Genomic DNA, 27107 nt, shown 5'->3' on the forward strand with positions numbered 1-27107 from the left:
TGTGTGTGTGTGTGTGTGTGTATGTGTGCACTAATTGCACAGGACAATAAAAGTCATAAGAGTTCAGGAAGGGGAGAAATTACCCAAGCTCAGGGACTTAAAAGGATCTGGGTTGATAGATTATGCACAATTAATTGTGCTGCCGCCCTTCCCTAGCCAGTGACTGAGGCTCTGGGGGGAAAAGACAAAGGCAGTGAGCAGGAAAATGAGCTGCTCTGCCGGGGATGGAGAGGGAGGGGACAACCACAGAGAGTGGACTGGCCATGCAGAGGCCCTCGTCTACCACCCCCCTGACTGTCCTGCAGGAACCAGCCTTCTCTGCTGGGGAGGCTGGAGCCTCAACACCCTCTGCCCGTTTACTCACCCATGACCTGCTACATCCCCTCCTTCCCCGCCGCCCTGGGCTCTCCTCTACAGAGAATGTGAAAGAAGGTCACTGAGGCCTTTTCACACTTCCCTCCCCATCCCTGGCCCAGACAGACACATACACATGGGTGTTTTCGTTTGACTTTGTTGTGGGTTGCTGGCCAGCAGTGCAGAGTGGCTGCAGGTACGTGGTGCTGTGTTTACTAGATCTACACGTGCAGTGACAATCATTCAAGAGACTGGCAACTCACACTCCTGGGAGTCAGACCCAGGGATGAAAGGTGGGGGGTGAGAGTAGGAAGAAAGAGAAGAAATAAGGTGCTGGAGGCTCGGGAAGGGAAGGTACTCGACTTTGAGAAGTCGCAGCCTAAGTATCAAACCCTCCCTGGAGTCACTGTCAACTGGAGTGACTGATGGCTTCTAGAGTGGCTCTGCCGCTAGCCAGCCTGTGACCTCTGGCAGGGCCCTTGGTTTCCTGAGCTGCAAAATGCGGGAGTTGTCCATATGAGCTGGATGGGGCTTTCTATTCCCCTACGGGGTCAAGTATTACTAAAGCATCAAGGCAGGCTGCCTGTATCCTGACGGATGGACCAGGAGCCAGAAGCCAGGACAGATGGTGGAGACTCAAAAAGATCTGAACCTCCACCTTCTCTCCCCTAGCCCACCAACCAGATCCTCGCTTGGCCAGGCGACATTCCTTACATCCACACAAACCTTGGGCCACCTCTGGCAGCGGGTAAAAAGCAGGCTACACTGAGGACCAGAGGCGAGGCCCCCAGCCTGTCTTCGACACTGTGTGCCTTGGCCAACTCAGCCTTTCTGGGGTCCCTTTCCCCATCAAAGAAGGGGTAAATCTCTTTCTTCCATCTGCTCGGGTCTAACACGGGATTCTGAGCGGATGGACCTGTGACCCCAGAGGGTGGGTAGCAGAGGAGAGGGGGGACGTGCCCCCACTTCAGAGACATGAAGAAAATGCAAGATAAGGAGCGAGTGAGCAAAACACCACCGTCAGCATGCCTGCAAGGTGCCCCATGCAGAGGACAATGTGGAAGGAGGTAGCTGGAGGACAAAGGCAGGAGACAGAGAACAGCCTAGAACAGCTGGGCCTTCAACTTGCCCGGACCTGGGTGGCTGGTCACTAGCCCTGATGACGAAGGGACTCCCACAACAGGAGTCTGTCTGTCCTCCTTGGCGCCAGCCTCAAGAAGGCACATGATCAAGCATGAATTATGTAGCAGAGTTCATGAAAGCGATGGGATACGAGAAAGAGCAGCGTGCCTTCTCATCCTCCACCTGCCTCCCCCGCCCAGCAGTTCTAGGGGGGACACGTCACCCCCACGAGGGCACAGCAGTGTGTCTGAAGCCACGACACAAAACATGGCGCCTCTTCTGGAAGCCTGCTTTATCCCATGGTAATTTCAACACGCTTACATGTAAAGGAGCAAATGCTAAGTTCGAATAATTTTTGGAAGAAAACATGGGCTTCAAAATACGTTATGCCTGCCCTGGCAGGCCCCACATCTTGGATCTGGGAAGCCAGCACTGCTCCAGGGGAAAGAAAGCAGATGGGAGAATGGGAGCAGGCGGTAAGATAATGACCTTAAACCCTCAGGAAAAGAAGGCAGCAGGCGTCCCGTCGGGCAGCCTCAGCCCCGTGAGAACCAGCCCCAGGAATTAGCACCCTGGGCACGGGTCCCGCCTGCTGGCTCCAGCTCCGTCGCCCAGAAAGCAGCCCTCCATGCCAAGGCCGAGCCCCGATGCCAGGCTGCAGGGCACGTGGGGAATACCAACTCCCTCACACTCAACCCACTTAAGAGCTGGACAACTACCACCAGCCAACCCGAGCATGGCAGCTGAGATCTGAGCCAGGAGGTGGAGTGAGGGGAAGCGAGAGCTGACAAATCCCTGGACAGAAGCCAGAAACCCTACGGACACTTCAGAGCAACAGGTTACGGGGCCCGGGGCCCAACGGGGAGGGGTGTGTGTGCCTGCCGGCACGCAGGCAGGAGCAGGGAGGAAAGCGCCAGAAAAGCAAGAAAAAGAGAATATCCACACACAGAGAGAGGAGGAAAAAGACCAAAAGAATGGGGGAGGCAGGGACCCGAGAAGGTTAGGAGCAACAGAAACTATCAAGGGAGAGGGAATAAAGGGGGAGAGAGGAGAGATGCTGAGAGGGAGGGACCAGAGAGACATATGATGCAGACACCCAGGGTTGGGAGACACGAAGACTGGAAGACACACCCTCCCACACATTTACATGAATACATGGACCTGTGTACACCTGCATACACACGAGCACGTATGTGTGCACACGTATGAGCCTGGCAGCTTCCGGAACGCTCTGAACCAGGCTATGCAGGGATGAGAGCAACTTGGAAGATTCAACTCCATATTTCACACAAGGGCAAACTGAAGCCCAGAGAGGGGCAGTGACTTGCCAAAGGTCCCACAGCTGTTTGCTGTCAGAGCCTGGACTCAGAGCCAGGCCTCCTGACCTGCAGTCCTACAAGTTCCACAGCACCCCATAGTTCTTAAGGGCCAAAGCAAAACACCCTGTGCACTGGGGCTGACTCTCACACCCAAAAGTTTCTTCAGGGGCATCCTCACAATGACCAAGGGGTCCTCACCCAAGGAAAAGCTCTTGAAGACAAACACACCATTTCCCTCCCTCCAGCTTCTTGGAATGCCCTGACAATCTGGCCCAGATGAAAAACAACTAGAATGGGATCTCACATTAAATTCTATTCTACAAAGATCTTCAACACGGACCTGGTAAGAAGGCAGAATATGTATTATTGTTCCATTTCACAGATGAGGAAACAGACTCAGGGTAACCGACCTGTCCAGGGTCACGGGGCGAGTAAGTAGTGGAGCTGACCCCTACCACAACCGGGGCCTGTGTCATTACTGCACACACCTCTACAGACGCCTCACCCCGGAGCACTGTCTTCTCTCCCCCTAGGATGCCCTCTGCCCCCCTCACCTGCCTTTTAAGGGGGGAAAGCAGAGGGGCCATCACCCACCCCAAGCCCTGGCATCCCCATTCCCACCTCCGACCCTTCACTGGCAGGGCAGGAAGCAGAGGTGGGGAACCACGCACGGCAGGGCCTACTCGAGGGCAGCTGTGCTCTGGCTGCCCACCTGCTGTTCCCCTGCTCACTCTCCCGCACCCACCGGAGCGCTTCTGCCCATCCCAGGGCGTCTCATTCAGACTCATAAACACAGGCTGAGTGCGTTTAGGACAACAGTTGAGGGCTGTCATCACAGGGCCCGGAGTGCACACGGTGGGTTCCCTTAATTTACGGGGCACATTCAGAAGTGTCAGAGCAGGAGTGGCTGAGCAGAAGGGCAGAACCAGCTCACATCCTTGGGGATCCCTTTGTGTAACGGCGATCCGTGAACTGCCACCCAGGGTGGCCTGCATGGACCAGAGCTCCGAGTTCTATCCCTTTGGCTGTCCTGGGAAGATCTAGCTGTATCCTGCCTCTGACTTCAAACTCAAACCCAGGTATTCCTGCTTCCATCATCATCCATTATAGCTCCATAATCCACCTACCCATCTAAACTTTGAAAAGCTATTTAATATTGCAGTTTATACTTCCTCTTAGAGGCATAAGTTGAGTAGCAATTATGCGAACAGTCAATCCTTTTTTCTTAAGGTTACCTCTTTTAAGCTCTAAGGTGCCCCCCTAGATTTTCATTTTAGAACATCAAAAGTCACGGGATTATTTCTCCCATTTGTACTTTTATTGATTCCAGACAGCATGTCTCCAAATGAGTCCTAAATTCTATTCTTCTTGGTCTGTCTTCACACACTAGCCCCGGCCCCATAAAGTCCTGCCTGTCCAGGGAACAGAACAGGACTACCATCTCCATACCCATCGGCCAGATGACCCGAGGGGCCCACACCACAGGGAGCTGCCTGCAGGGAAAGCCAGGGCACTTTAAAGACCTGCTACTCGGAGGTCTCTGCCCCAAATTTGAATTCGACCTCCTCTGTGAAGTTTCTCTCTACCTTTCCAGGCAGAACGCAGTGACTGTCATCACCTGGCTAGGTGTCTGCTTCCTCTCCTCCTTGCACACTGCGCTCCTTGAGGACACTGTTAGCCATGTGTGTACCTCAAAGCACAGAGTACGTGCTCGGGAATGTCTGCTGAACGGACCCAGGTGGATGGTGCAGCTAAACGAAGCTCTTCTGCCCACTTCTGCCACCTACAAGCCTGACGAGAGCTCCCTGTGATGAGGCTCCGTCAGCTTGGCAGGACTGATGTCATCTTCAGGTATGCAGATTCCAAAGCACCCCATCCCCTCTAATAGGCTTTAGTACTTTGCCAGTCACACAGATCACTCCTGGTAAAATATGGGAGACAGAGACACACCTGGAAGATAAGAACACTTCCAGACCAACTATGAACTAGAAGTAACCAACAGCTACGATCTCGCCAACTGTCTAGTAAGCCGTCTGTTCCATTTCGCTGGTGTTTGACTCAATTGGGATGCATGAGGCCAGACAGGCACGTGTGTGTGCATGCGTGCGCATGCACAGACACAAACACACACACACACACACACACACACACACACTCACACACCCTACAGCAAACACCGACTGGCTAAGACTTCTTCTCCTGGTCTCATGCAGTGCTTTGTCAAAATATGAATCTCCTTCAATTCTCTCCAACGATGGGCAGGACCAGCTTGAGGCTATCAACTTATAAAACAGTTGTGTCCCAGAAGTTCATTTGCAAAATAGCCACTTAGAACTCAGAATGAAGAGGAAGAAGATTGCACTGGAGTGGAGCCCATAAAAGCTCGCTGAACCCACAGGGCAGTAGCAGGGCTTGTGACTCGGGCAAGGACAGAGACAGTAAAGGTTACGAAGACCTTTATGGGCCATGCAGGAAAAGAACTGCCTCTTTTCCCAGGAGAGCCCACCTCGTCCCCGTACTAACAAGACTGAAATACCACCTATGCTCCTCTCCTCTCCTCTTCCCAAGCCCACACTCCCGCTAAACCCCAAGTCCAGGTGAGGAGTGGCTGGACTCAGCGGCTCTGGAAACACCTCCTGTCCTTGGTCAAAAGGACACGTAAATGCTGGCACCCACCAAGTGCAGCGCGGTGCCTTGCGTGCAGCCAGTGCCCAACAAACGTGCAAAGAACAAACCTATTCTTCCCGACCTTTTCCGTACGTTTCACCGTCTATGTGTCTTTGCTCTGTTTTTGCCGATCTGTGCCCAACTGGGAGCTAATTATGTGACAAAAGGTGTGCGTATAGAAATCCCAGCAGCAAAAGCACCGAACACGGGGAGATGTGGCAATCACTGCTAACGACTGAAAGGAAAGGGAAGCTGAGCACACCGTGGACTCAAAACTCCCAAACTCAAAAGCATCGGAGGACTTGGAGCAAGAGCCCCCTTCGCCACACTCAGCAGCAGCTCTCCCTCCTGTGGGCCGGCGCCTGATTCTGCCACCGCAACACCGACAAGGAAGTCTCCGGGAGGGGCAGGCGAGGCCGGAGGAGAAGGAGCTCACGGCATCATCATCAGGACACGTGGGGGTAGGGACGCAGGCCAGAGGAGAGAGCCGGAAGGACTGAGCCACCTGCCCAGGACTGACACATCTAACGGAGCCACCTTGGGAGCCAAGGCAACAGACAGGTCGTCAGCTGACTCCACCGCTTTTGCACCGTGGGCACTGGAGACCTCTATTAAGGGTCTGGGCTATAGGCAAAGCCCACAGTTTTGCTGCAGATCCCCCCACCCAATAAGCAAGTCCCCCGAGTGGCCCTGAAAATCATCTTGCCTCTTTGGGCACCAAGGCCCCCTCTGCCACCCACTGAGAAGGCAAAATCAAGTGACACATGACAACATGAGTAAAAAGTAAAAGCACTACAGAAGAGGGAAGAGGAGGGGTGGGGCCGGAAAAGACAGGAGCGGGAGCCACACCTGCCCCTCCTCCAGCCCACAGCAGTCCTGCAGCATTGCTGGGCCGGGGATTGGGGGGGGGTTGGTCCTTCTGCAGCCATCTTGCCATCACATCCCCTCTCCCAGAGTATCAATCAGGAACAATTCCCACCCCACCCACCAGAGCCCACGTCCGGCCCTCCAGCCACCATACCCCACGTCCCCAGGACATACCCACAGTCCACCCAGCAGATGGTGCCTTGTCCTTTCACTGCCTGGGCCACAGTAGACAACAACCTGAGATGACTTTCAGCTGCAGCCTCTGTGGAAAAAACAAAAAATTAAACATCTGTACCCAAGTGCAGCATGGCCTCCCCTGCCATCTTCCCTCAGGGGCAGGGAAGGACGGAGACCAGTCCTAGAGGTGAGGTCCTGAGCACCGGTTAGAACGCCATCCCTGTGGCAATGGTTCTGTAAGAACAGCCCAGCTCTTCTCAGAAAGCTCTGCTCCCGCCATCCTCACAGACGCAGAACCCTAACCCAACCCTAACCCTAACCCTAACCCTAACCCTAACCCTAACCCTAACCCTAACCCTAACCCTAACCCTAACCCGCCTTCAAGCCACACCTTCCAAGGATCTCGCGGCCGGATCCTCAACTTCCAGTAGAATCTCTGACTCATTACCTTTCTGGGACACATTTTGAAAATTCTATAACCGAACAATTACAATTCTATAGCTAAGCAGGGACCGAGTCTGCTGATTCCACACTGGTCTGCCCTGGTACCCAACCTGGGAGCTGACAAGGGAGGGACCAGACCCTTCCTTCACTTGTGCATCACACGCTTACCTAGGGACTCAGTACAACGTGGTGATTTAATGAGGTTTACGTGTGACACTAGTCTCTGATGGACCGATACTAAATGTACCCAAGTCACTTTCACGGCCCTCTTCCCCAGCACTGGCAGTACCTCGGGGGACAGCTGCAGGACCGTGGACTACGCCTCGGGGCCAGGCGGATGAACACGAGAAAGAAAGAGGCTTTGGGCCAAGCCCCTGGAAACTAGGAGGGCGGGCGCTTAGAAACGGAGCCTCTGTGGCCGGGATTTCCACGCTGCCAGCCTGCGGCGGTCCACCGCTGGGTGGCTGTGGCCAGGTGTCACCTTGCCCCGTCACCCCTGTGAGCTCCCTGGAAAGGGCCTCCACGCAGACACTATGGAGAGCGCAGGCTGCCTGCCGCCTTCCCCCAGCAGAAACCACACGAGACGTTCCAAAGCCAAGCAGAAATGATATGTGAACTATCTGCCTCCTCAGATCTCCTTTTCTAGTGTGGCTAGCGGAAGCTGTTTGTGAACACAAAGCACGCTGAGCCTTTCATGCAGCGAACAGAAAGCATCCTGCAAGAGCCGTGCACGGAGCCACCTGCAGGACGCCCTCCCAGGAACCCCCCCCAGGCCCACAGGAGGAGGGGGCGCAGCCGAGGTGGGAAAGGCCGCCCCCCACCCTTCCAACTGGGCTCTGGGAGGCAGGGGAGGGATGTAGAGCCATGTGAAGCCCCTCCCAACCCTGCCTTTCAGCCGTGGAAGGGGAGGCACTGGTTGGAAGAGGCGGGGGTGTGGGGGGGAGAAGCCAGTTACCGGCGCTGCTCCCAAAGCCCCTGGAGGTCCCCAGTCTCAGGGGCAGGGCTGGGCAAGAGGCAGGGAGGCAAAATCACCCAGCCCGCGACCAGCGGTCCAAAGCAGGGAGGGGCCGGGCACACGGGAAGCACTGAGAGCTCCACTACCAAGAGGCAGAGACAGAGGCTGGGCGGGGGCCCAAAAGAAAACAAGAGTGCTCCCAGCCCTGCCTCCGGCCCCTGCAAGCCCTGGTCTAGACACCTCGCCTTCCCACTCTCTCCCTTCCGAATCCTTTCCTGGTGGCGAGCCTCCTGTCGCTGCACACTCAGAACATTTCTCCGCGCGCTGCAGCAGAGGAAGCGAGGCGGAGGCAGCAGCGGGACCAGCTCTACCGCCCACTGGCTGGTAGACCTCAGATCAGGCCGCTATTCTCCCTGAACTCCAGTTTCCTCCCTCAACTGGACATTACCCGCAACCTCACAGCAAAGCGGCAAATGAGAGCGTGTCACACAAGTTCCTGTCAGGGTCCTTCTAAGAAGATGAGCTTATGTGAGAGGACCTACCCAGGGAAGGAACTGAGTGAGTCCCTGGAGGGCACTGACAACCCCCCAGCTCCGGGAGCACCCAAGGGGGCGGAGCCACGCTTGTCCAGGGCCCTAGACCCCAGGCCTCAGGAGCAACTCTGCTTTTCCCCTGCCTCGGTTTCCCCCTATTCTCGACAGGAAAGGAATGCTAGTCACATGCTGGGCTCCCAACAACAACCCTGGGGAGTGTGTGCCAGGCCCTCAGAAGGGCAAAGAGCAGCAGGTGCCCGGGTGCTTGGAGGATGCAGGCTTCAGGAGGGACTCATGTCCAAAACATCCATCAGTCCCCCGTGCCAATGGGAGTCGAGGAGGAGCTGCCAGGGAGAGCTGTGCCCGGAACCAGCCCAGCCACTGGCTACTGCTTCTTCAGGGCACCGAATACTTGGCATTCTTAGGAGCAGCGAAAACACTTAACTCTGCTGGAACAGCATCAACAGTCAGACGTTCAAAGTCGCGGCCAAGAGCTGAGCAAACCTCTCCCCATCCATGATGCCCTCGCCAGCTTCAAGGTCAGAAGAGGCAAACCACTAGCCCCACCCCCACTGAAGCCACCCTGTCCTGAGCGCGGAGCCCACTCCAAACTCAGTCTCTTGTTCTGACCCCAGAGCGGGACAGACTGGGGACAGGCAGGGCCAGGGCTGCCAGCCTGGGTGCGTGCCCCCAAGCCTGGGACCAATTCAGCTGGCGACAGGTTGACCCAGTCAATGAATCAACAGCTCTGGCGAAGCACGCCCTGGCAGGACTGGCCGTGCTGTCCAGAGAGCCAGAGCGTCCATGCCGGGTGGTCACTGTCCTCTGTCCTCCTTCACACACGTCCTCTCCCTCCTGAGGTACTGAGGGACTCCAGAGGGCTTTTCCTAAGAAACACTGGTAAAAGGAAACTGAAACACCCTCTTAGGGATCCAAAAGCAGCAGAACTAACACCCCTGCATCTTCTGACGGACCTTCCCTGAGTGGTTTTTAGTCCTGGGGTCTCTGCCTCCCACTTCTGTCCCCGCTCCTTCCTTTCCATCCCGCCGCATCCCTGACGACGGCCCCAAGGCCAGGAGGGGCACTCACCAGATTTGGAGTAAAGCACCAGTACGTTATTCCGGGTCCTGAGAAGTTTTTTCAAGTCCTTGGGGTCAGAGATTCTCTCGATGAGTGAGGAGAACTTTGTAGAGGACAGCCACGTCGGCAGGACCACCTGGGGATCAAGGAGCCAAGGACCGTGAGTCTCAGGTCCCAGCTGGGCCTGAGCAAGAAGGGGTGCCCCAGATGTGCTGCCTCTAGGCACAGTTGCCTTGGGAGGGATAAGGCTCACCCCTCCTTCTCTCAACTCTACACCTGCCTTTCGCCTCATCCCCTCTCCAAATCGCCCCCCTCCCACAGGGACTCTTCCGGACCACTCCCAGTCACCAGCTCACCCTTCCTCTTCTTTATGAAGCCGTATAGACTGCACAGGTACATAAGCATGCTGCATGGACATTCTTGCCACCCTTTCAATCAAGACCTCTCTGGGAGGTCAATGTCTGTACCCTACACTGCACCCAAACACCACACACTGGAGCAATGTGAAAACTCCATCCCACCTAGCAGCACCAAAGCCCCAAATCCACAGAGAAGTACGATCACCTCTTAATGTGATCCCATTTAGGATGGGAATAGATGGGTGAGGGGTTTTCCACTTTCCCCACTTAGCCAATGATCTCAGGAGATCAGCCAACAAGAAACAAGCCAATTCTCCCAGAGAAAACCCTAAAAACCTTGGGCCGTAGAAGTAGCAGGCACCTCCGCAGGCATGATGAGAGGTGGGCTGAAAGCAGGGGCAGGGAAGGGGAGGTTGTTAAATCTTTGAACAAAGAGCTGTCACACAGCAGATCCCCTCACCCAGCCCACAGAGCCCCCTGCCTAGCTGGCAGAAAACACAGGGGTTACCACCTACAAAGACTGAATAAGAAAAGCTCTGCCAGGAGACACCAGGCAAAGGTGGGAGGGAGTATGGACAAACTGAACCTTGAGATCACCCATCGCCCCTAAGGCCCTACCCCCAGCATCTCCCTTCCCTTTTCCAGAATGTTGCCAATCTGATCCCCCCAAGCAGGTTAGAGAATTTTCCTCTAGGTTAACTGAGGAGCATAAGAAAAACAACCAAAAGATAGTGATTTGGAGACTCTTCCAATGAAACAGCTGAGTTCCCATTCAAATACCCACTGTGAGACCCTCCCAGTAAACAAGTGCCCTCCACCCCCTCCCCACACTCAAGAGTCTGCAACCCACAGCCTATGCCTTGATCTTCATTACACACACATAAACAAGATTCACCAGACATCTGAGGGAAGCCCTCAACAAAAAGACAGAGATGAGAACAAAACAATGGAAAGATGAAACTTAAAAAGAATAGAAGAAAACAACTAAAATTATTATTCTCAGAGAAATAAAATGATGCATCCATAAGACAAGAATAGAATGCTATGAAAAAGGAATAGTCAAAGAGAATGACGAAAACCTCTTAGAAAGTAAAATCCTCGCAGAAATAAAAAATTTCAATAGGGCTGAAGGTAGAACTGAAAAAACTCCTATGAAATAAAAAGATCAAGAAATAAAAAGCAGAAGAACAAGATAAGAAAAATAATAGGTATTCATTAAGTGCAAGAGCCAAATTAAAGGAACTAAAGAAAACGAAGAAAACAGAGGAAAAGAAATTATCAAGGAAATAATTCAAGAAAATATCCCAGAACTGAAGGATGTGAGTTTCCAGGTGAGAGGGCCCAACATCACCAATAAAAAAAAGACTCTCACCAAGTACATCACTGAAAAATTTCAGAACACTGCTGACAAAGAGGAGATTCTGAAAGTTCCAAAGGGAAAAAAAACAAAACAAAACAAAAAAACCACCACACACAAAAGATCAGGGGTCAGAACTGGCATAGGACATTTCACCAGCACACCAAAAGACAATGAAGCATTGCCTCCACAATTCCCAACCAACATGATTTCCAACTGGAATTCTATAACCAGCCAAACTACCTGTCAATTGTGAGTAGAGATTGACTCAGACAGACTTAAGGTCTCAGATGTGAAAAATTTACCACCAAATTTCCCATTCTCAGGAAGCGACTGGAACTCATGCTCTACCAAAACAAGAAATAAACTAAAAATGAGAAAGACATGGAACCTAGGAAGCAAAGGATCCAACAGAGGAGAGAGGCAAGAAGTACCATGTTGATGGTGAAGAGAAGTCCCAGAACAAATGTCCTGACCCCACGGAGCAACCAGCCCAGAATGGAACAAGGACAGAGGACAGAGGAACGTGGTCAATAAGAAGAGGCAACTACAGATTATCCGATATGCTTGATCTTATAGATCAGTTAAATAATCTGACGAAAGTCACACAGCTAATAAGAAGCAGGTCCAGCATCTGAACCCCAGTCTCTCTATTTGACCCCAGGCCCTCTCATGCCACTGCCTCTTTGTAGCCAGAAGTCTCGCATTGAGTCTGAGCTCTACCACTCAATAGCTAAGATGCCCGGGCAACATCACTCAACCTTTTAGACGCTTAGTTCTTCGCATCTGACGTGGAGAAAATGATACCTCCCTCATGGGACAGCTGTGAGGATGAAATGGGGTAACTTATCGAAAATGCTTTATAAATCATAAAGCACTCTAATAGGATCAGTTACCGTAACATATAATACAAATTTCCATCTCAGCAGAGTAGAAGATGGAAATGTGGCCATATTTTAGTGTTTCTAAATATAATCTGCCATTGGATCCAACTTTACCCTTCTACCCAGGGTAAAACCATCAGGAGGAGTTGTCCAGGAATGATTTCTCCCTTATTCTGCCCCAGCAGGGCAGTGCACGATGCCTGAGGACCCCCTGCCCTCATACGGCGACCTTGAGAGCTCACCAAAAAGTTCATTCCACCTTATTATCACGTTATTCCATTGCTCCCAGGGAGCTAATGCACTTCAGACTAAAAGGTCCATAGCACAGTGCACACGGTTAAAGAAAAAAATAAAAGAATCTGTTAGAAAAACATGTTGACACTGCTGTTTTAAATCCTCAAATAACCTGGCCAGTCAAGAAAAACAATTACCCTTGCCCAGTGCCTCAGGACTCTGACCCGAAGACCAGCTCTCCTGAGACTGGCCGGCACCTGCACTTCTGGACTGGGGAGCAGGAAAGGGGAAGGGAGGGCAGGCCCAGTGCCCACCTGCCTGGGTAGCACAGCAGGGTGCAGCTGGGCCAAGCGACAGCAAAGTGTCTACAGCAAAAACCACAAGAGCACCAAGTTTCAAGGCTTATCCACAGCTTCCTTCCTAGAAAGCCCAGAGAATCCCTCAGGTCATCTAACCAACAGCCACTCTCAGAGTAAACAAACCACTTTTCAGCCAGCCACCAAAGCCTCTGAGCCAGTGTTTACCCTCACACAGCAGAGAACTTCAGCTCTGCCAGAAATACAATGATGCTGGGGCTTAAACTCACGGTCTGCGGCCGGCCTGGTTAAGAACCCTTTATGGAGGGTCCATCTCCTCCTCATCTCGTCCCATCCCTATTCCACCCCCTAGACTAGGAGCACCTGGCCCCTTGAAAGCCCTTAGGAGATGTGTGTCCAGCGTACTAAACATGACAAACACACTGGCTGCCACACTCTGGGGCTTTGCAGAGGTACCCCGCTGGGAGCATGTTACAAGGTGAGTCCGTGACAGCTCTCAGGAGACCCAGAGGGACCACGGAAACCAGACAGACCCAGGGCAGTCAGGGAGGGTCTGGGCTGGAGAGTGGTGGGAGAGGGCAGGTGGGGCCAGGCTGGGGTGGAGGGTGGGGTCTTAAAAGCCTGGCTCAAGAGCCCCATCTGGCCCCATCTCAGACTGGACAGTCACCAGAAGGCTGGAGGTGAAGCGACCTGCTGGGTGGCTGCCCAAGTGGAGAGAAATGGGCCACTCCAAGAGCCTCAAGGGAAAAGCAACAGAACTCAATGACTATTCATATGTAAGCAAGGAAGGAAGAGAGTAAAGGCTAAAATGACCCAAGGATTCTGTGCTCAGAAATGGAACAAGAACCAAAACTGGAAGAACTGGGAAGCAGCAGCAGAAGAAGAGGCTTCTGTCTTATGTTGAGGAAGGTGATAATAAGCTTAGGTGCAGACATATGGACAGGACGCCCCAATGCAGCTGGTCCTCCAGGCTGGAGAGTGAGCCTCGAGGTCAATGAAGTCTCAGGGGTCGGGGTCCAGAGGGAGAAGGCAGGAAACCCCTCAGCTGAGGAGGAGGAGGAAGGACCAGGAGAAAGGTGGGAAGAAGGTAGGAGGTACCACAGACCTGGTACCTGGTCAACACAGACCAGGGAGGAGACACACAGGAAATCAGGTGTGACTTGCAGGCAGAGGTCAGGGCCAAGTCCCCAGGGATGTTCCGAGAGCATTCTGGTGATGGGAGGGCGGCCGGAAGCCAGGCTGCAGAGGGAAGCACACCCCACGCACGGGGGAGCACAGGCGGCCGCAGGGTCGGGAGAAGGATGGGCTGTCTCCACCTAAGATGGGGAGCCGCATGAACATTTGTGGGCACTGGAGAGGCAGGATTTGCAGGGAGAGGATCTGAAAATTCGGGAACAAGAGGAAAATAGGATAGGTAGATCCAGGGGGAACCAGGGGGAACCAGGGGACTTTGGTGTGCAAAGAGCTAAGATGCTCAGTGTTAAGATCTCTGAGAGAAGAGGGGGAAAGGCCCTCGTGTCTGGCCTTAGACAGACCCTCACCTTAGCAAGCAACCACAGGGGCAAAGGGAGCATGGCCCTTTCCTCCCTCCCCTAACCCCAAGGGGACTCTCCTCCAGCCACTTAACATTCTCCTTTCTCCTCCACTTCAGTCGATTTTAACCTTTCCAGTGTGCACGCTCCTTCCTTTCCTTAAGATACAGCTCCAGTAAGCCTTGGGTCTCCTTGCCAAGAGCCTTCCTGCAGACTTCATAAGGCACAACCCACAAACCTTGATAACAACAATAACTAAGGCAACTATAACAACGTTAATGATGCACAAACTCTCTGCTTCGTCAAGCCCTCAGGGGGGATAGGGCAATGTTTGAGAAGGAAGCCAGCCACCTTCCGAGCCAGCCATGGAACTGTTCCTGGGTTCCGCAGGCTCTTTACATTCTAAGTCCTTTCCCTTTGGAGGTAGAGGAGAGAAAAAAAAATCCCCTTTGTTCCCTATGCAAACTCCTTCTGACTTTCCCCCATAATTGTTTTCTTTCTGCCCCAGCCTTAACAGTATTTACATCAGGACTAAGCTACCCCATGGGCTGGGCTGAGATCCATAAAACCTTTGCCTGGGTGTAGGGCAGAACACTGCCAGGAAGGACGGCTCCCTTCCTCCACTGCTGGGGAATACAGGCCCCCAAAGCCAGGCCCTGCTGGCCTCAGAGAGTCAGTGCCCCCACCCGCCCCCCGTCAAAGTACCGGTCCCCCCAGCCTCCAACCCCTGTCATAGTGCTACACCCGCCTCAGAACACCGGGCCCCTCCATCAGAGAAGCAGCCCCCTCCACCCCGAGCCCCTTCCCCCATCAGAGTGCAAGGCGCTCTGCAGCGCCCACTCAGGGTGCCTGGCATGGAAGTCCTCACCTCCACCCTCCACCACGGCTGCAGGCAATGAGGTCGCGGACACTGGCTTCTCCCCCTCACCTTCCAGACTCCCTGCAGTGCTCTCCTAACAGGCGTCTGCCCGGTTCAGGGACCGCCAGACAACGGCCCTCCAGCCTGGAGGCTCACGCTCCTCTTCTCCCCTCGTGGTTTCCCACCCCTCAGACACCACAGAAAGAGCACTGCTTCTGGAGTCAGACAGACCTGGGGTCAAAGCCAGGCACTATCACTTAGAGCTAAATGATCTCAGATGTTACGAGTGTCACTTCCTTGCCTATAAAGTGGAGAAGATAATACTGATATCTGCCTTGCGGGGTTGGCTGAGGATTAAAGGAGGGGGAAAAAAGTACATAGAGAACCTAACATAATGCTTGGCACACAGTACACGATCATGGTAATTATCTGTATTAGTACCCTTAGTGAGACAAATCACAGAGCAAGGGCAACAGAAGGACCGGCACCACCTTTTCCTCTCCAGGGCCCTGCCGGCAATCAGGCAAAACAGCACATCCAGGCAGGAAGAAATGTGCACGTACACACATCCAGCATCAAAACCTCGAATGATCGCCCATCTGCACAGCAAGCAACAGGCCACACAGCACATGGAGGACGGGCCTTCCAGGTTTTGTGCCCATCTGCCCCTCACAATAACCTGATGAGTGGGCACTGGCCTCATCCTACAGATGAGGAAACTGAGGCTCAGAGAGGTTAGCTTACTTACCAAGGTCACACACAGTAGGTCAAGTTGCAGAGCTCGGGCCTCCCAGGTCCTGGCCAGAGGTGTTTGCTTCCCTCCACCCCACAAGCTCCCCGGACTCACAGCGACCCAAGTGGACCACCTTCCCAGAAGTACCTCCTTCCCAGGAGCACCTCCTTGCCCAGCCAGGCCCATCAAAGCAGCCAGGAAAAGCCCAAATCTTCCAGAATCCCCTGGCAAGGAAAGTCCCAGCAGGGATTTACACTAACCCTCTGCTTCCCGCAAGCCTAGAGCACCCTGCTGTCGATCACCCTTCTCGGGACCCTGGGGCAGTCAGCCCAGATCTGCCATTAACCAGAGGTGTGTACAGGGGTCTGGGCTCCCCTCTGCCTCGCTGTCCCTCTAACACACCACACTCACAAGCTCCTCTCTTCACTTAACCTCACCCACCATCACCACCAGCCTAGACATAAAGAGTCATACAATTCTGGAAAATAACAGGGAGAACAGTCCTTGCCACATTACACCCTCAGCTTTAAAAAGCTCCAGATCTCTGGGGCGCATGCCAGCACCCTCACATTCTCTATAGCCCGGGAGGCTGTCTGTCGTTATAGATTCACTATTCAATGCAGATCATGAAGCCAGAGGTATTCTATTATGTAAAAGCAACTTGCTAAAGGAAGAAGAGTTGAAGACAGAAGGTTAACGTTAAGGAAAAAGGGTGGAGGTGGGACTTGACCTTTTTTGCTCTGTCACCTGAAAAAAGATACCCTTCTTATGTTGGGAACTGTGAAGAAACTGGTTTAATTTAGTGTAGCCCACATTTTGCTCAAAATAGTTTTGAAATGTCATAATCTAAGTCTAGACTCTTAGGAAGCTGGTGGTAAAGGGATCTGGGAATAAGGTTAAAAACAGACGACCTGAACCCAAGGTCAGAGAACTCCAGCTGGCTGAGTATTTGAGAGCTAGAGGTTTGGTAGAAAGAGTCAGAGACCCAAGTTTTGTGCTGGCTTTGATATTTACTGACTATGTGACCTTGGACAAGCCATGTCTCCTTCTCTGCTCCTTTCTCTGTAAAATGAAGGGGTTGAAAGTGATTTCCAAAGTCCCTTCCAATTGTGATATTCTGCAAACCTAGTTTCATGACCAGTACCAGAGAAGTACGGTGAGGTAATCACACCTCATGAAGGAACTGCTGAGTTGCCCTGGCCATGTGGCCACCCACATTAAGTCAAACCTCTCAGTCTTCCTTGCAGCAAGTGCCCCTGGCATGTAAACAGAAGTGTTATGTGGCAACTTTTAGGAACTGTCCCTCATAGACACCTGGTATGAGTCTTCGTAGCCTCTTCCTCCTTCCTGCTTGCTAGAATTTGGAAAGATGGCTGGAACTCAAGCAGCCACCTTGAGACAATGAGGTAGAAGGAGTTGCTAAAAATGTGGAGTTATCAAGATAGAAGGTAGCTGGGACCCTGATACCACAGAGGGATATACTGGCCCTAGAACACCCCTTTCCAGCTTCTATGTGAGTGAAATAAACAGTCGCTTTAAGGCACCATCATTCTGGGTTTTCTGGCACACATGCAAACAGATCTTGTGTGCCTACTGAAACAAAAGCTTTAACTAGAAAGAAATACTAACATCTGCTCCAGTTGGGATATTTCAAATCATCGAATCATGCATTATACTTTAGATAAACTGTTACAAGGAAGGAGACAGCGAGACTATCAAGGATCTGATTTACTGTGTTCCTCCTAATTACCCGAGTTGCACTATGCCTGTTCCTAACAGTATCTTGGTCACTTGGTGACAACTACCCACAAATGAAAGGAAAATTAGCTAGTAACTCTCCAGTTTCCCCACAACCTCAGCCCTTTATTAGTAAGGGGACCACTGCAGGCCACCAGAAGGCCAGGACATTCCTTGTAGTTCACAGGCTTGAGCTGGGCTGGTTGGTTTCCTGGAAACAAGACTCTTCTCAACATTCCTCACATGCCATCTCCAGCCTCCAGGTAGCCCTCCAGAGCTAAGGCCTCAAAATCTCCTGAGGCTGCGCAGTACAGGGGAGCCTGGAAGGCTGTGGAAACTAAACATGTTAATACATAGAAATCTGTGTCCTACCATTTCATTTTGGATGGCTCCAGTCATTAGAAAGTCAAATTCCTCCCCCTCCCAAGCTATTCTGCCAGCCTATCACACTCTGAAGACAGCAAACACATTCCCTCTTAGGATTCTGTAGGTGAAATTCCCCGATTCCTCATGTGCCCCCAAGCCCCTCACTGTCCTGAATGATCTGCCCTAGACACCGCCATGTTCCTGGTTCCCAGAGTGACCGACCCCAAGGCTGGGAGCACGGTGGCAGAGCCTGAAGAGGGTAACGTGCCATATTACACTATAATTTACTTTTGGAAATAAATACCTATGCTTTCATAATTCAAAATACAGGAAATTAATCTCAACACAAATCTTGATTTTTGGATCATGGTTTTTTAAAAAAATTGAGAAACACCATTACTGAATCTCTTAAAATATGGCACCCAACCGTCATACAGTGCTGGCAAAAGTCTAAACCAGTACAATTCTTTTGGAAAGCTATTTGGCACAATTAATCAAGTATCTTAAAAGTATTTATGCTCCTCGACTTGGTAACTCTACTTTTGGGAATGTGTCCCGAGGAAATTAGCAGAGATTCTGACACATACATGACTTGCTCGGTCCTACTCATGAGTCAAAAATTGTAAACGACCTAAATATTCAACAGCAGGGGAATGGTTACTTAGAGTAAACCACTCAACAGAATAAAATGTGCATTTAAACGATGTTTTCAAAGATTGTGCAATGAAAAGATATTTTTTTAATGTTAAGTTTTTAAAAATAGAATTCAAAATGTACATGGTATGATTACAACTATACACAAAATTATGCTCAGAAAATGACTGGAAGAAAAAATGCACCAAAGTAAGGCTTCGTCCTTGTGCATATTTTTCTAACTTACCATAATAGGCATGTCCAATAGAAATACTTAAAGAAAAAAATTTACCATCATTTGACTACCGTCATGGAAATAATTAACAATCTCAAAGTATTTCCCCACCACAAGTAAATATAACTTTACAGTTGAGAAACCTGGCAGAAACCTCCTCAACTAAGGGACCAACAATAACACCACCAGTAATGGGTCAAATCAACTTATGTCTCCTGATACAATGCACTGAAGGGAAACATCATCCAAAACCAAACTGAGGGACATTCTTCAAAAATGTCAAGGTCCCTAAAGACAAAGACTGAGAAACTGGCCCAGATTAAAGGAGACTAAAGAGATATGACAATTAAATTCAACATGTGATTCTGGATGAAGTCCCAAGCCAAGTGCTACATTCCTGACTTTGATCATTGTACTCTGGTTATGTAAGAGAATGCAAATACTGAAGTGTTTATGGGGCAAAGGAGAGTCATGTCTGTAAACTTTATATATGCAGAGGGAGAGTATGATAAAACAAATGTGATCAAATGTTAATATTTGTGGAATCTGGCCGAAGGAAATCTTTTATATTCTTCTTGCAGCTCTTCTCTAAGGCTATTTCAAACTTAGAGTTAGGGGGAAAACACCTAACATAAGACAGAAAAAAAAGAGATGCCTAGAATACAACCAAATACTGCCCCCACCTCTTCCACAGGCTTCCTGAAACCCTCGGCCATCTATCCAGTGTCACTGGCACTTCCCCACGTAAGAGCAGTGCTTATCTGCCCTTCTTCACTTCCAGCTGACTGACTGCTCACTCCCCTGCTCACCTGACATTGTGTAGTTTTTAAATAAGAACTATTATACAGAATCTGCAAAGAACTTTGCATGCAACACATACCTAGAATGGCTTTGATCAGTGGGGGGGAGAGAAATGCTAATTTTTAAATACAGGTAATTTATGCCCCTTAAATGGGCAAATTTTAAGCATCTGTCACCGAGCACTACGGCTAAATACCCTCTTCACAAGGAGCTAAGGCCTAACCTCAAACCTAGTTTGCAGATTTCACCACGGATATTTCCCAATGTTCAAATAAATGTCCACCACCCAGCAGGCTTTGAAGTAAAGACGAGCACCGCCTGGATGGCAAGTGTGTGCGTGTGCGTGTGTGACAGAAAGACAGAAGTCTGGCCCTGGGATGTGGACCCCTGACTAGCTGCAGCTGAGGAGCTAAATGTGCTTAAGAAAGAGAGAGACGTAGGAAAGCGCTTGGCTGGCACAGAACCCAAGAGAGGAGTCTTTAATCCCTACATCGAGGGCCTAGCGATGCAGCCATGATAATGACAAGAGCTGCAAGTACAGAGTGCCTGTTGTGTGACCAGGAGCCAGCCAAGCTGCTCATGTGACTATCTAGTTCATTCTCTGGGCAAGTGAATTAAGTAGGTACTTTCATTATACCTATTCTATGGATAAGGAAGCTGAGACAAAGGACAGTCAGAAACTTGCTCAGCGTCACTCAGCAAGTAGGTAAGAGAGCTGTGACTCAGACCCAAGATGAAGTGGAAAGACCGATTCCTAGAGCCACACACGTCTCACCGCTTGCTCCTATAAAGGAACAGCCAGCTGCATGTCTTATATTTTGCTTCCTTTAAAAGCCACACCTTATACGTGGGCTACACAGTTTTCCCACCTGTTTCCACAGCACAAACGTGGCTGTCAACAAGGGACAGTTCAGAGGCAGGACAACTGATCTGAGAGCTTATGAAAACAGGTTTTCTTATCCTGAAACTGCAACTGCAGTGCATTTAACCAGGACTTAAGTCCTAAAGCTTTTAATGTTGTGGAAAACCTCTTCTAGAGCCAAGAGGGCTCTGGGTTGCTGCCAGCCTGGTGTGCCAGGTCTGCTAACGAGGAAGAGCTCGTGGAGGAAGCAGAGAATTAGGTAGCAGGGACGAAGGAAGATCAGGTGAATTCCCACTCCGGAAACCCAACCCTGCCTCAAAGCTCCATTAATTGAAAAGAAAATAACAATTCAAGTGCTCATGACTCATGAGGTACATCTGTGCTCTGACATACAGTATCTCATTCAGTCCCCTAAAGTTGAGGGTCTAAACCGGCGTTTTCTACCCCTCTGGCCTTAATCCAAGAGCCAAGTCATAAAATCACTTCGGTGGGTTACCACCAGCATTTTTTTAAATAACATTAAAAAGGAAACATCCGTGCTTCCCTGGTGGCACGGTGGCTAAGAATGCAAGGGACAAGGGTTTGAGCCCTCGTCTGGGAAGATCCCACATGCCACGGAGCAACTAAGCCCGTGTGCCACAACTACTGAAGACCGCACGCCCTAGAGCACGTCCTCCGCAACAAGAGAAGCCACCGCAATGAGAAGCCCGCGCACCGCAACGAAGAGTAGCCCCTGCTCGCCGCAACTAGAGAAAGCCCGCGTGCAGCAACGAAGCCCCAATGCAGCCAAAAATTAATTAATTTTTAAAAATTAAAGAAAGAAAAAAGGTAACATCAGTCTGTACCATAAGCAGCAAGACTGTATTTGGTGAAAAATCTGCATCTGTTATATTCATATAGACATATATGTACTTGGTTATAATGTAAAATGCAAAATTGTTCTTCCAGGAGTTGCAGTAAAAATGTTTGAAAAACTGCTATAAACAATCTGTGTGGGAGGTGGTACCATCCCCACTTTAGAGATGTGAAAACTGAGGTCCAAAGAACTTAAGGAATTCAACTTGGGTGAAGCCTGAAACGGCAGAGCCGGGACTCAGAGGTCTTCTGGGCACAGATTAGAAGCTCTTCTCTTTGCCCATCAATGTGCACACTTCCCACTGGTATCCCTCGAGGTCTCTCCACTCCCTAGAGCTCCACCCAGAACAAGACCCGAAAGGCCAGCAATTCTGCTTTCCCTTCCCATCTAGCTACTGAGCACAACCAACGAGAAAGAGCTTCGATGACTGCCTGAGCCATCTTCCCTGCTACCTGCTTGTGCACACTTCCCTAAACGCCTGCGGAGAAACGCAAAAACGGCACATGCTCCAGCCAAGTGACGCCTCACAGGGTCACTAGTGTATGTGGCTTGTAACATGGGCAGAAGTTGTGCCACACCCCGCGGCCCAAAGCTGCAACCTTGGCTGGCAAAATACTGTCCACCACGTAAAATTAATGTTAACTTGTAAATGCCTCTGGTTTGTAGTTGCACAATTGCAGTAAGTATAAGCTTTTAGGAAATACAGATTCCTGGGCCTTCCCCTTGAAGAAAATCATCTCGTGGATCTGGAGAGCCCAGGAATCCATTTTTACGCATACCTCCCTAAGGCAGTTGGATTCACAGCCAGGTTGGAAGGCCATTATTCCATCTTTTAAAAACCCCCTGCCTGGACCCCATACCACTCCCCTCTCCCTCACAGCCAGAATGTTCCATCTCCCTCCCTGCCTTCTACCCACTCCTCAGCATTGTCAGAGCTGTCCCCCCACCATCAAAGAGGCTCTTGGTGGAGGTTCAGCAATGACCTCCACACGGATAACCCAACGGGCACCTCCATTTCTTGTTTTGGTCAGCCTCTTGAACACAGGCAGAACTCGCTTGGTCTCCCTTCTACCTCTCCAGCCACCCTTCTTATCTTCTTCGTAAATCCACCTCCACCATCCTGCAAATGCGGGAGTTCCTCAAGGCTCACTCAGTCCATCTTCTCTTCCTGCCCCACACCCTCCCCTGGGGTCCCCCACCCGAGCAGCACCCCTAAATTAACATCCCCAGCCCAGACCTCCTTTCTGAGCGCCACACCCTCACATCCTGCTCACTCAGCGGCTCTTAAACCGGGGTCAAGTATAATTCTCAAATGTTAAAAACCCAATTCTCATACAAACAGAGACTGAGCATATTTCAAAGGGTTATTAACTCATTAATAAGGGACCCACTAAAATGACAAAGCTTGGTCAAAAGAGGATATAAGAAAAAAAGGTTAATAAAAAGATTTTAAAAAGAGGTTATAGGGAATTCCCTGGCGGTCCAGTGGTTAAGACTCCACGCTTCCATGGCCGGGGGGCCTGGGTTCAATCCCTAGTCAGGGAACTAAGATCCCGCAAGCCATGCAGCACGGCCAAAAAAAAAAAAAAAAAAGAAGTAGTTATAAGAAACTTACAAGTGGTCGATGAAAAAAAGGTATGATATGATTGCTAAATGGGATACCAAGCCGGTTAATGTCCTGAAGGATCTCTCTTCTCTACCAAACAGAAATCATTTGCATCCTTTCTAACTTTACAGAGTATGGGTCCTAAGGAATAATAAACAAAGTGACATTCCCTAAAGTACTGGATGCCACTGAGGTGGGCTTCCTAGACAATGCTCCAGTGTGACATTAGAAAGTCACTAGATCATCTTTTATTTCCAAGTTTGGCGATAATTTTTCTTACACTGGGGTCTATGAATTTGGATGGGGAAATATCACATCTTTATTTTCACTAATTTCACTGAAATTTAGCCTTCCCTTTATTATCAATGTAGGTAACTAATTACAGTAGCACTGACAGTGTCTGTGACTTTGTGACTTTGCCACCAACAGAAATCACATTTTCTCATCACAAGAGGATTGCTGCAGATATCCTGAAACACTGTCTATGCTTATCACTACTTAAAATTACAAAAATTATCAAACTTGCCACTAGATCTTCTTATATGACGCATTAAAAAAAATACATACTATTTTGTCACAATTTATTATATTTTAATAACTATATTTCAATATCACTGGTTTCTTTTGTAATCCTATGCATTCTGTTTTATACATTTAAAAACATTATTCTAAGAAAGGGTCTATAAGTCTTCAGAGAGGCCTTTCCTGACTCCCTGAAGTAGGACAGGGACCCCTGTTACACATTCTCTTACCACCTTATCTTCCTCCTTCCAGCACTTACTACCTGAATCAAATAATAAATTAGTGGCTCTCTCACTAGGCAATGGGAGGAAGGGATGGTGTCCCTCTTTATTTATATCTTGTCCCCAGTGCCTTGGCAGAGTATGTCTGGCTCATAAAATACTCTCAAGAAGTATCTGTTAAAAACAAAAAAAAAGGGGCTTCCCTGGTGGCACAGTGATTAAGAATCCGCCTGCCAATGCAGGGGACACGGGTTGGAGGCCCGGTCTGGGAAGATCCCACATGCAGTGGAGCAACTAAGCCCGTGCACCACAACTACTGAGTCTGCACTCTAGAACCCGTGCACCACAACTACTGAGCCCACGTGCCACAACTACTGAAGCCCGTGCGCCTAGAACCCGTGCTCCGCGATAAGAGAAGCCAATGCAATGAGAAGCCCGCGCACCACAAGGAAGAGTAGCTCCCACTCGCTGCAACTGGAGAAAGCCCGCATGCAGCAACAAGGACCCAACCCAGCCAAAAATAAATAAATAAATTAATTAATTAAAAACGAACAAAAAACCAACAAAAAAGAAAGATCTGTGGAATAAATGAACATCTGTGACATGTGTTAACATGCAGACGGTGGTCCATGTTTCTTTGAAACAAGGAACATGTCCAACACTCTGCCCAGGACCCAGCGGGTCAGACCCCTTGATGACAGCAAACCTGCTTGTTCCTCGGGAGCCTGCCCTACTTGGCCCTATAACAGAGCTTTCCAGCCAAGCCCACATCTTGGCTCAGAAGCTAGATCACCCTAGTGTTTTAAGCCCCAATGTAAGGCCCTCGACCTAGATCTCCATTAATACCTTCCACGGCAAGGATTAAAGGATCTGCTCACGAATTAAAGACATCTGCTCGAGCCAAGGGGTTAGAGGAATGGTGGGATTCTTTGGGGCGATGGATTCTCTACCCCTGCCCCAGCCAGCTGTGAGGAGTGGGGAACTCTGAAGCGGGGCACAGGCTCACCATCAGGCCATCTGGGAACAGAGCGCACATCCACCTGGGGGCTCAGTATGACCTCGCGGGATAAAGAGACGCAAAAAGGCTATTCTAACGCCATACTCCTTCTGAGTGTTTAACCCCGACTCCCCCCCCCACTGCATGACTGCAAAGCTAATTATTTAGAAGTGGTCATAAACTGGTGTGTGGAAAGAGGCCCTGCTGGACGTAGCTGATCAGAGGGGACAGGTATCTAGAGCCATGCAGGAGGGTGATGAGAAGGGCAGGAAGGATGGTCAGTGAGCGCCTGACTATGGCCCCTACTCAGGCCATCAGGGAGCTAAAGAGCAAGGTTCACGGACTCCCCAGGTAAATGGCTGGTGCTGCGATTTCAGAAAATAGCACCTGCCAAGGAGGCTGCTCAAACATTCAGGCGACCCACTCAACCTGTCTGTGTCCTCTCCTTCCAGGCCATGACCATCAATGGTCTCTCTCTTCCTGCTCCGTCCCCCTACTCATCCCTCTTTCGGGGTAACAGTACTCAACCAGCTTACCTCACCCAGCTCATGTGGGACTCAAAACTACACAGGTGTGAAATATGTGGAAATGCTTTGCAAACTCTAAAGCCCTCTACAAATGTACCAGGTGTCTTCTAATTTTCGTTGCCAGGTCGAATGGGTAGCCAGAGGCCTGGGTCAGGGCCGCAGGATGGGCCAGGCAGGAGCAACAGAGCAGCCCAGTGAGCACAGGGCTCCTTCCCTCTCCCACTGAGACCTAGGACACCAGGTGTGGGGGAAAAGGAAGCGGGGGGCAAGTAAACCATGGAAGTCCGGCAACGCAGGAGAACTTAGGCTCTCCTACACCCCATGCGCACTCTCTGGTCCACTGTCACTTAGCCTCCAAAACCTACCACAATCACCAAGGGAGACACAAGAGCCCCATAGAACAAAACCACAAAGCTGGGGCGTACCTTCCAGGGCGGCGGTGTGGTTGGTATCTCCATTCTCAAGAGAGGATCCACTTTCAGAAGAAAGGGGAAACACAGAGCACTTAAATCCTCAGTTCCTCTGTCCGCATGCACGCGTGCCCGTGCACGCACACACACACACACACTCTCCCCCCATCCAGAGGCTCTGCAGCGGCGCAGTGCAGAGGGGCAAGGAGCCATCAGGAGCTCGGCTCCAGGGAACTGTGACGGGATAGAGTCCTGGCTGCACGGGCCCCCCAGCCATGTCTCGCAGCCCCCGCTCACACCCGCTCTGGCCCTTCACTGGCTTCCGGGCACCCCTTCTCCAACGATCTGAGGTGACTGCTGTGGCTCCTATCTATTGGGCACGTCCATGTGTGCCACACAGTGTGCTGGGTGCTTCCTGTATTATTTCTGATCCTTTCAACTTTGCAAGATGGATAACATTACCACCACTGACAAGAAAATAGGTAGGGCCCAAGGTCACATAGCTCCTGAGTGTCTAGCTGGCTAAAGGCCCATGTTCTTTCTGTAACATCACACTGGACTACATCTTGTAGATAACAGAGAAGAAAGTAAGAGGAAGAAAGTGTTGTTTTGGGAAAATTAATCCAGTCTCTCCCGCTCCAACCCAACCCTCCACTGTGGAGTAACTGCTCTTGTTATTAAAAGGGCCGCTTTCATCATGTCTCTCCATTGCCTAAAGAATCAAGTCCCAAAAGCTTTGTCAGGCATTTAAGATTCTTTCCAATTCACTTTTCCAGTCTCGTTTCCCCAACCCCACACTCAAATCCTCCCCTCCATCCAGCCTGGCCCATCACTCCTCATTGCCCACGTTTCTGTCTTGGATTCCCTGCCTGCAACACTAATTCCTTCAACCAAACACAGACTGGGGGTGACTGCATGCCAGGTCTGGGCGAGGTGCTGGGACAGGAAGGATCCCCGCTGTCACAGAGCTCAGAGTCTGCCTTCTTTGTGAGGCATGAGCTGCGGCCCTTCTCTGGTCCCTTGGTGCCCCAGAGCGTGACCCTGGTCCGAATCCACAGCACCGTGTTTGCCACTCCTATGGCACTCAGCCATTCCAACTCGTGTGCCAGTTCTGTTTTAATACTTCTTCTGTGTTTATTTCTGTGGGAAAAGTGCACTCCAGGTTCCAAGCAGCATTATCAATGGCAATTAGGCTCTCAGACCAGCCCACAAAAGCCTATTAAATATATAGAGGTGTAGAACCTAAATACGTGTACATTAAAAGCTCTGCAGGAGAGACCAGGGCAAACGTCTGCTGCTTCCTGCACCCCTACCCACTGTGAAATCAAGTTCTGAGCTTCACGCCACCCTCTGGGGCAGAGGCCTGAGCAGTGGCTTGGGAGGAGGGAAGCAGGTGGGAGCTGGCACGACAGAGATGGAGGCGGAAGAACGCTGATGTGTAATTCAGGGGCCTGGCTACCATCCCCACTCTGCCTTTACAAACTAGGTGGCCTCAAGTGGGTGGGTCCCTTCCCTCTCAAAGCCTCACTTTTCTCTTTTAA

General features: G+C 50.7%; 1 protein-coding gene across 1 annotated transcript in view; it reads right to left on the minus strand.

Annotated features, from left to right (window-relative positions):
- Positions 1 to 27107, minus strand: part of PDIA5 (protein disulfide isomerase family A member 5) — a 91169-nt gene that overhangs the window by 60503 nt on the left and 3559 nt on the right. Inside the window, exons 2-3 of the mRNA XM_059920967.1 lie at positions 9528 to 9654; positions 6504 to 6591 (exon numbers count right to left, since the gene is read on the minus strand). Coding sequence (XP_059776950.1) covers positions 6504 to 6591; positions 9528 to 9654 — 215 coding nt within the window. The remainder of the gene's footprint in view (positions 1 to 6503; positions 6592 to 9527; positions 9655 to 27107) is intronic.

Source organism: Balaenoptera ricei, chromosome 4 (assembly GCF_028023285.1).
Source record: "Balaenoptera ricei isolate mBalRic1 chromosome 4, mBalRic1.hap2, whole genome shotgun sequence".
Classification (NCBI taxonomy): domain Eukaryota; kingdom Metazoa; phylum Chordata; class Mammalia; order Artiodactyla; family Balaenopteridae; genus Balaenoptera; species Balaenoptera ricei.